The sequence below is a fragment of the Ostrinia nubilalis genome, chromosome 5, assembly GCF_963855985.1.
Source record: "Ostrinia nubilalis chromosome 5, ilOstNubi1.1, whole genome shotgun sequence".
NCBI lineage: Eukaryota > Metazoa > Arthropoda > Insecta > Lepidoptera > Crambidae > Ostrinia > Ostrinia nubilalis.
Window position 1 is genome coordinate 1,623,557 of NC_087092.1, and position 9,901 is coordinate 1,633,457.

The 9,901-nt window shown below is 34.8% G+C and overlaps 2 protein-coding genes across 2 annotated transcripts; both read right to left on the reverse strand.

The window, feature by feature from the left end:
* Positions 1 to 2,078: 2,078 nt before the first annotated feature.
* LOC135071616 (uncharacterized) lies at positions 2,079 to 3,952 on the reverse strand. Its single transcript, XM_063965379.1, has 3 exons — positions 3,657 to 3,952; positions 2,397 to 3,555; positions 2,079 to 2,306 (listed from the first exon to the last, which is right to left on the reverse strand). Exons 1-3 carry the CDS (start codon positions 3,760 to 3,762, stop codon positions 2,144 to 2,146), a joined length of 1,428 nt encoding a protein of 475 aa, XP_063821449.1. The 5' UTR covers positions 3,763 to 3,952; the 3' UTR covers positions 2,079 to 2,143.
* Positions 3,953 to 4,079: 127 nt separating this feature from the next.
* Positions 4,080 to 4,858, reverse strand: LOC135071621 (COA8 family protein CG14806, mitochondrial). Its single transcript, XM_063965384.1, has 2 exons — positions 4,402 to 4,858; positions 4,080 to 4,293 (listed from the first exon to the last, which is right to left on the reverse strand). The coding sequence occupies exons 1-2, from the start codon at positions 4,687 to 4,689 to the stop codon at positions 4,081 to 4,083; spliced, it is 501 nt and encodes a 166-aa protein (XP_063821454.1). The 5' UTR covers positions 4,690 to 4,858; the 3' UTR covers position 4,080.
* Positions 4,859 to 9,901: the final 5,043 nt, after the last annotated feature.

A 9,901-nucleotide genomic window follows, 5' to 3' on the forward strand; every position in this document is an offset into this window, starting at 1 on the left:
TTACTAATAGTCCCGTCCAGCCCCTTGTGTTAAGCTAAATAAGCTTGGGTTACGGGTGGGCTCACACAATAGTCGTACGGCATCATGGATCAAACTTGTTTGAATCTCACTGCTGTTGTTCGTATGCGTCTGGTTAGTTAGCAAATCACCCTAATTATTGACACCTAGCTCACGAGATAGGCTAAAATTATAATAATTGTACAGTGTGTCTGGTCACCAGTGTCCGACCCGTTAGGGCGCAGTAATTATGATCAATTTAATCGACAAATCCAGTATTAAAAAATTACAGCTATTTTAATTTTTTTAGTTTCTGAGTCCGGATGGATTCATTTATTTACCAAATGTACCGATGTACAGGACCTATGAGTATAAAAGTGATTCGTTCGACAGCTGAAAAAGTAAACAATACGTTGTCATCAAAAGCTTCCATTTAAATTTCTTAGAAACACTTGGTAAAAAAAATGATGCTTTTTTTTAGATTTTTCATTGTTACAAAAAACTAGAAAGTTTTACATTTTTAGATGCACTAAGTCATTACCTAAAAACTGATATACATTGGCTTTAAATCAACTAGTCTAGGTGCTAGCTACACAGGAAATGCAGCGGTGAAAAGGAGAGGTGGGAATAGTCCCGTAACTTCTACCTCACAGCTATTATACGTGTACTCAACCACTGAGATAGTTAACAATAGAGACAATAAAATAACTGAAAGTTTCTGACTTTCAGTTATTTTATTGGTTCTGGAGTGAAGGCGTGGGTCATCCCTAGCTTTGTTCCTACCGTGACGAGTGGGAATTTTTCTAAAATCTCAAGATGGACTGACTGAAGATAGCAGGAAGACGCTGGGTGCAGGCCACTATCAACTGGGCGATGTGGAAATCATTAGAGGAGGCCTTTGTTCAGCAGTGGACGTCCAGTAGCTAAAATGATGATGACGATGTTTCCTTACAGTATCCAATTCAATAGGCAGAAACTAAACGTAAACGAAGTGTCGCCTCTGTAATGGTATCATTATCTATAACTCATAATATTTCGTGCGCTGTTGGATGACAGTTTTAAACTAGAGATGGGTAATTTTTTTATCGAATTAGAAAATACCAGTTAACGATTCTCAAGGCGATTATCGATTACATTAGATTTTAATCGGGAAAAAAATAATAATGGCTTAAGCATCGGTATGAAGCCCATACGCACTTGTAGCACAAGTAACACGATTAGCCTCAGTCCCCTCAGTTGTGAATTCGGAATCGCCAGTTGTAATTTTAAAATCGCATCACAGAGTGAAGTAACTAACACCAAAAAACGGCAGAGCGAAGTGATTTCGAATGTTTCAACTGCTACGTTTTGTCACTTGTCTAGGAGGGCTAATTTTAGTCTAAGGGAGGGGAGCTTAGATTACATTACAGGAAACGCACAATATAATAAAAGAAAATAATGTAAGTAGCTGAACCTTTTTGCTATTGAGCACCATGAAAATTTAACACAATTTAGCCGATTTGTTTATTTTCACAATCGTTTCACAATGTCTATGATGAGGCGATCGCTGGAACGTCACTATTCGTGCAATCCTATCAATGAAGTACGACATTTTCTGGTGCAGATTTTATCGCCATAAATTATGAAACTTGATAGTCATGGATTTGACTGACAGCTGTCCGTCAAATTCCCGCCCCGCACCCCGCACTGTACATATTTTGTTCGCGATGTCTGTTCTATACGTAGTAATATTACTTCAATGACCATAACATGGTAACACACACTGGCAAAATAATAATGATACCATACTGCAGTACAAGAATTACCACAATCAGATTTTTAATAAAAAAATGTACCTAGAGTACAATCCCTACTAATAATAAATGCGAATGTAACTCTGTCTGCGTCGCTTTCACGCCTAAACCACTGAACCGATTTTAATTAAATTTAGCATTGAGATAGTTTGAGTACCGAGCAGAAATAGGAAAGGTTTTTTCCTGGTTTTTGAAAAAAAAAAATCATGCGGGCGCTGCTGCGGGCGGAAAGCTAGTATAATATTAATAGTGAGGAGTTTCAATGACACAATCACACAAAAATACAAATAAAGAGAAAATAAAATTTATTTGTCTCAAATAACACACCATCCAAAGTTAAAATCGTTATAAAATCATCCACAAAGAAAAGGAGGAGCGGGTGATCTAGATGGAACTATGTTTTTGTTGTTTTGCAAAAACTTTTGGAAAGCTTCAGAGCCGGTCAAAAATCTTTCACTTGTTGGATATAAAGTGCGAAGTGTGATAGAGCTGGGTTCTGTGATGATTGTTCTGGAACTGAAGAAAAATATAGATAGGTAAATAAATAAAAAAAAATAGATTATTAGTAATATTAAATCTAAACTGATATGCTCTATAAAAAAATACCTCGAAAAATCTAACAGGCAGTCTTTGTCGTAGTAAACTGAATATTCTCGAATCCTTCGAATAGTGTCGCCATTGTCAAAGTCAGATTCATAATCGTATTCGTACAGTTTTTCGATAATGCCATCTTTGTCTTTTACAGTCCATATACATTCGCCTGGAAGTCCTTTCAGTTTTGGAGCATCGGACACCAGAGGTGCTAAGCTATTTTCTTCTTGTAAGATTTCTGTTATTCGAGAACTAGCAGAGGGTATTTTTTCGTCGTCCTTGGCACTGTCCGCTTGACTGGGAACCTGCCAAGATGATGTGGTAGCTCCAGATAAACACGATTTTTGTAAAAACTTTTGCACTTCAGCGCTTACGTCATTATTTAGTAAGTTATCTTTAGGCCGTACAATAAAACGGCTACAATATACTTTCAGGTCATTGTTTTTTGACTGATATACCTGGTTTATGACTGACATTAGATCCTTTTCTGCATCATCCTTTTCTTTCAATAGCTTTCTTATTCGAGCTTTTAAAAATATATTTTCTTGATGGGTGACCAAATACAAATGTTGGAAACTAACGTATCGTGACCTGTTTTCTTTAATTTTTTTCTGTGTATCCTCTATATGTCTCACCAGCCTATTCTTTGCCATGCTTTCTAATTGATATTGCATTCGGATATTTTTGTTTTCATGAATGGCCGCAATCAAAAGTTGGCCCAACTTTCTTCGCTCTTCAGCGATTTCTTTCAACTTCTTAAGTAAAATAAAGTTTAACTTCTTATGTTTCTCTACAACACTAGTTTTAAGTCCACGTTTAACCAATTTTAATTTAGAGATAGTTTTTATAGTGATTACCCACAAAGTGGCAAATATTTTTTCTATGGCAATGTAAAGTAAAATGGCGGTTTTTTTCAAATTATTCACAGCAATATTTACAGCTGCATTGAAATCGAGTTTTGCTATAGTATTCTTGGTGTACGATATAATTTCGCTTTTCTTGTTGAATACAGATACTGCAATCGCTCCCGCGAAAAACATCGCGTAGTGCAAGGCAGCCGTATCTGGCTGGTACTTTTGCCCATACAATTCTTTTTCTACATGTATTTTTGATTCTTGTTCCATTTGTAATGTTATATTTTGATAAGTCCATTCGTAGGATTCCATTCTTGAACCTGTAATGAACACTTCTGTAATTTTATTTCTATTCCCATCCACAATCTTTATTTTTATGAGAGCAATACAAAGTACATACATAAGAGTTTGTTACACTTACCGTTTTTATGATTTTTCTTAGTTTTCTTTACACATACATCAATAACACACATGGCCAACCACATGGCCAAGGCCAACCCTGTCAGCCATTTAAAGGCAATATACATTTTATAAAATCAATTGTTTCTTACAAGAAATATTTACGCCACATTTAAATAGACTTATGTTGTGCAGGGAATGAGTAACATGAATTTATTTATTTCTATCTAAACCATATTTTGCTTCAGAAAAACCGTGACACAAGATGACATTTCCATAGAATGCTCCTTTTTTAATTTTTTTATGGCCAGCATTGCCATCATTAAATGTTTGTTTAAAATAGATTTTAATTCAACTCAACACGTTTTGTAATATTTAATAATCTTCCTTTATATTAAATCTATTGATAAGTATTAAGTTAAATGCAAAAATAAAATTAATATGATTTACTTTGAATCTTTTATTCTAAATAATTTCCTAATTTTAATTTGTAATGCTAATCCTAACAAGGTTATATTTTTTTTGTACCATTCTTTATTATATGACAAATGTGCCTTCCAATTTTTGTCCAGGAAAGCTTTGTAGAAGACGCTCATTTCATCAGCTGTTAAATTCTGTTTGCCTTCTGGTAAATTGTTTTTCAGATATTCTTCTCTTTCCTGTAAATGAAAAAAGTCTTACTATATCATCACTGCAGGACACAGTTCATCCCAGTTGTAGATGGTGAAGAAAACCATCAATATAAAAGGCATTATTCTAAAACCAACCTGGAAAAATCTAGTGTTGTGTTGCGTCCAAAACTTATGATTCCAACTTTGCACTTCAGTTCGTAGCTCCCTGTACTGCTTTTCTAGTGGGGTTTCATTGGGCGGCTCTTTAAATATAATTTTCCGTAAGTTTGAAACAGGATCAGGTGGTCCTACCATGTCACTGGTAATCTTCTTTGGATTTGGAGTTTGTATCGACTTTGAATCGGGCGCTGTGGTGATTTGGTTTGACAATATAGTGACATAACTTCTAGGCCTGCAGGCCGACGGTATTCGACTTAAAATCATAGTTATTTAACGATTAATGCATTGTTTTACAAACGGCGGAACTGACTTCCTTTTTGTGTAATCACAAAGTTTTCCACACAGTGAAAAATAGTGTACAAATTCTACGAAATTCAACTAAAACTACTCGTTCTCCTGCTCGTAATCTTGACCTTTAAACGTCAATGTCAAAAACAGCTGTAAACCACGGACAATATTCGATTTTTTCCAAACTCATCTGAGCACCAGAAATTGTATGATATACAGCTAATAACAACAAGTGTAAGTTCATAATAGTGTTCAAAGAGTGCTTTGGAACGCCTACGTATGTCAACGTCAGTGTCAAAGTGTCAAACTCGATCGAAATCGAAATTTTCTTCACTGCCGAATTATGTAAACGTGCGTGAGATACTGGAAAAACTGTTTTCGAACATTAAATTACATTGCTAACGTTAAATCGAGGGATTCATTTTTGTCTAAAACGAGCGTTTATAGTTAACAAACAACAAAATGGCCAGAGGAAAGAAAGAAGATGCTGAAGATGAGTATTCAGCCAAACTGGACATGTGTCTCACTGACGGGATCGTGAAGACCGGTAATATTTTGTTGTTAACTCCTCAACTTCCTTGAATTTCATTTAAATCCTTCTATTACTACAGTAAACCAATTCACACAATGCAGCTTCGCAACCAAAGCAGTTTAATATAAATACCACGAATCTCGTGTTGTTTTTCCACTGCAGTTTAAGATATGTGTCATACAAATACTATATGGTGTGTAATATTGCCTGTAAAGCATAAGTTTTAATAGTTAAATAGGTATTTTCAAGCTTTAAGTTCTGATTACAAAAGTATAGTAACCTATTCACTATGAATTTCTGTGAGAATTAACTGGTTTTGGGATGATTTCCAATAAATAAGCTCAATAATTTAGTATTTGAAGTGATATTATTTTGAGTTTATTTAGATTGTGTAAATAAGGAATTTTGAGTTCATATTATGTTACTTAAATGAAGAAATTTTTCTTTTTCCAGGTGGTGGAGTGTTACTAGGGGCATTGACTTCAGTGCTATTCCTTGGACGGCGGAGATGGCCAGTCATAGCCGGTATGGGTATGGGAATAGGCCTAGCATATGCCAACTGCGAGTATGAACTCAACCCAAAGAAGAAGAGTACAGCATAAGATCAGTTTTACTTCTAGGGTCTACAATAATCAGGTGTGAATATTTGAGTACAAATGAGATAATATCTATTATGTATTATAGTATTTATAACTTATTGATTTATACTTAATATGGAACATGAATTTAATTGTCTTGAATATCTTTTTTTACCCTTGTATTCTCTTATTTTCAGATATGTAAGGGCTTCTGGAAAGTTATGTCAATCAAGTTAGATCAACTTCGCATTTAAGCGACACTTGTTAACATAAACAGGTCCTGTAGACATTTTGTTTAGAAAATATTGTAATTTTGTTCATGTACAAATGATTATCTAATTATAATAAATGTCTTTTATTTATTCCAAACAAGGGATTTTACTTGATCCTTCTAAGAAAACACAAATTGTAAAGAACAATATTTAATAATTTATTGTACAAATTGATACTGGAATAAAGATAAAGGATAGATTTAGTGTTTCTTAATCATAAAATAATTTAAATACATTTGTCATAATAATAATAATCACGTTTAGTAAGAATAGACAAGCTTTACCAACATCCCATATACAGACACCTAACATGGTGGAAAATTTAAAAAATGGCAACACTGGTTATAGAGCATATAACATTATGGCAACTCTATTCATATTGGAGAAATCACAAGCTGCTTGGCTACTCCTTAAAACAATTTCCATATTTTCAGAACTCTCCATAGCTATAGGAGGATGCTGCTTTGAGGTACTAATACAGCATTAGATACTTACAGAAACTGCTTTAGGGAGTAGCCCATGCTAAACTGTAAATGTATGAAACATTTATTTTAATCAACAAGCAACAACAAGTTCCATTAAACCACAAACAATACAATGTTGATAAAATATTTACTAAACACTTGGTATTACAATATACAATACAAAATGTCTTTTTATACATAATCAAATGATTTCATTTAAAATGCATTTTGTTTCATTCAAATTAATAAGACAATATCTACAATACAGCCAACATTAATTTGAAAACCAGTATAGGGAAATCTTGATAACCATAAATAGATTTAACCATCATTCAAAGTCCTTCACAAACCAAACCAGACCAAAACCAACATTGTAACTATAATATTTTGTGACTACCCGCCATCGACCATTGCCTATCGCAAATACTTATCCCACTAAATTTACTATATTTGGTAAAAAAAATTGACTAGCACAAAATACCCGAACCTCTCCCACAATAGTAGTAAGAACAGATAACTACACTCACTACAGTATAACTATGAAAGAGTGTGAAAGTGATATAAATTGTAGGTAATTTTTAAGAGTAATAATTATTATGTTACAGGTTTGAGTAAAGTATTATAAAAGGTGAACACAGACACAATGTATAACTGAGACTCGAAAAGGTTGGGCTGCCTTGAAACAGAAGCCGCACTGATACACAAAAGCATTATTAGGAAATTACGATAGCATTAAATACCTCTTGGTCACTTGTGCTGCCTTCATTTCCGAAATACTTAATATCAAACAATATAAATTATACTAATCGAACACCTACTATGTCTCTTTCTAATTTGTATTGAGACTGTAAATTTCGGACAAAAAAAAGAGGCACTAATTAATTTTATATTTTAAAAATCCTTATCAATACGCGTCACAGTATACTGTAAAGCGGGGCCTATTATAATCTAAAAGATATAAACGTGTAAAATGGCAACTATGTATCTTGACACTGTAGTATAGAAAGAAGTGTTTGAGACCGCGATAGAAACAAGAGACCGCCAACGTCTGAGCGAGACAGACATAAACCTATATCAAGTAACGGTCGTGGTCTCCTGTCTCGGTCGCTTTATCTCTGTCGCAGCGCGAACGTCATCATCAAATACTTAATATATTGAATTGTCAAAACCCCGAATCTCAAGATTGTATTTGGAAAAATTGTAGTGTCAAGATTCACATCTGCGCTAGCGCATATTGTCGATATCCAGGAAGTGCTGTGTGACATAATACTGTCCTTATTTCATTACTTCTATTTGTGACACTTTGTGAATATGGCAAATTTACAGCTAATATTTTTTTTACAAAAGTGTAAGTATTTACCCTTACTGCGAAAATGGCAGATTCTGTAAACGGCATTTATTTATGTATGAATGAACCAAATTAGTTCCCTTAGGGGACTCCCCTATCATTTGCCAGTGAGGCAGAAATGGAGGACATTAAGAATACGCCCATGATCGCACCTGAAAAATGTTATTCCCATGCATGTCATCTGCTGAGTTAATCCCAACGTTATCCAAAGTGTGGAATGTTTCCATCCCTTACACGCAAGGCGAGAAACCAGCCATGAGCGACGGTAACAGACAGAATAGCAAAACTAAATCAATTGAATGACTCAGTGGCCCCTGTACAACATCTGTGATTTTCAGAACCTGCCATTTTCAGAACAAAGAAATTGTTTTTATGCTTCTCGACCACAATATCTAGAGTTCATATACCTACTTTTTATTTATTTAGAATTACGCTAAACATGTCGCATCGTGTCTGTCATCTATAACAACAACATCGAGACCCTGCCTTACTATTGTGGTCGAATAGCACGTCAAGAAAGGCATGAACCATTGACATTACAATAGCATTGGTTCACATCAATCTGCATTAATTTATCGAAAAATCCTCGTCTCGGCTAAAATTTAGCTATGTTTAATACTACGCAGTGAAGTTTCTCGGAGAAACAAATCACTTTCATTATGAATTTAATAAATAATGCAACATCCCCTTCACTGTCCAACAAGACCTAGATAATAACAAATCGATTAGCTTATCCTTTTCACTATAATAAGAACACAATTTTTATAGTTATATCATTTTAACGAACTCCACTCTAAATATAAGATGATGTAAATAAAATTAGCATTCTAGATTTTAGTACTTAGAGCATTATTTACACCCCACTGAAAAACGGTTATCCAACTTATTAAAAACACAAGTTTTAAAGGAGGTAGTAAAGAAATATGGGAAAATTATATTCTGACACAGTGTCCACTGTGACACTGTCCACAGAGTTATAAGGAACTGAAAAAACGTGGCAAGTAATGACGGTAATTTCATGTTGAAAAAGGAAACTTTTCTTAGTATGTTGACTTGACGTTATCTACGCCCTTTCCACGTTTCGATATGGCACTCGTCGCCACGGTCATGCACAGGCGGAGCTTGGCGCGGAGCTCAAAGCAGGACGTAAAGCTGGTTTGTCAAATGTCAGATAAGTTACGCTGCGGTTGCAGCGTACAAACCAGTGCGAAATGTTTATGAACTTTACGATCTTGTTTTGTTTCACGCCTCGTGGCACGCTCAGCTTATAAAGAGGACGACACATCGCTGGAATCTTATTACATTCGTAATAAGTGCTATTTTCCAGCAAAAATATTGTGCCGTCGACTGCACATGAACGCGCGCTAACTTTCATAATAAGTCTTAAAACAATTATAAAATACAACAGACGCCTTAATAACGAACAAGAGACACACGAAAACAATGGATTTCTTAAGACGTAAACTGGGCAGTACAATGCTTGATAACGAGTGAAATAAAGATTCAGAACCTTTTAACTAATTACAATCCAATTTAGACCCATAAATGAAGGATAATACTACGATATACAAACGATCTAATTCTCGTTATTTACAAACTCTTAGCCTAAGTTGCACTTTAACCGTAACTATTACCGGTGTTTTGGTATGAAGTTTGACAGATTTTTGACGTTTGTGGTGCAACCCAAGGTTAATTTGGAACACATACAAACGGACAGCACAAAAATAACTATCCAGTTTGACATAGACATATTGGCATAGCGTTTCGCTTGCACTCAGATATCGTGCACGTAAACGAAAAGTAATATTCTGCCGCAACTGCCACTAGCCCGATATCCAGGTTCAAGAGAAACGCGTTGAATTAAACGGTTAGGTTTTAATTAAACTTATTCGAAACTGCTGTCGAATGGAAAGATTTAGTAGAAGAGTAAACATTGGGTGCACGAGAGTACTTTATTAGGTAACTACAGCTGTTCATTGCAGCTAGTAAATGGC

Bases quoted from the DNA above. Each gene is read 5' to 3' on its own strand.
- LOC135071621 (XM_063965384.1), bottom strand. From the start codon at position 4,689: ATGATTTTAAGTCGAATACCGTCGGCCTGCAGGCCTAGAAGTTATGTC. The intron at 4,294-4,401 runs GTTGGTTTTAGA...TTTCATTTACAG, and splicing joins ACAACACTAGATTTTTCCAG to GAAAGAGAAGAATATCTGAA.
- LOC135071616 (XM_063965379.1), bottom strand. From the start codon at position 3,762: ATGTATATTGCCTTTAAATGGCTGACAGGGTTGGCCTTGGCCATGTGG. The intron at 3,556-3,656 runs GTAAGTGTAACA...TGTTCATTACAG, and splicing joins TAAGAAAAATCATAAAAACG to GTTCAAGAATGGAATCCTAC. The intron at 2,307-2,396 runs GTATTTTTTTAT...ATTTTTCTTCAG, and splicing joins TGCCTGTTAGATTTTTCGAG to TTCCAGAACAATCATCACAG.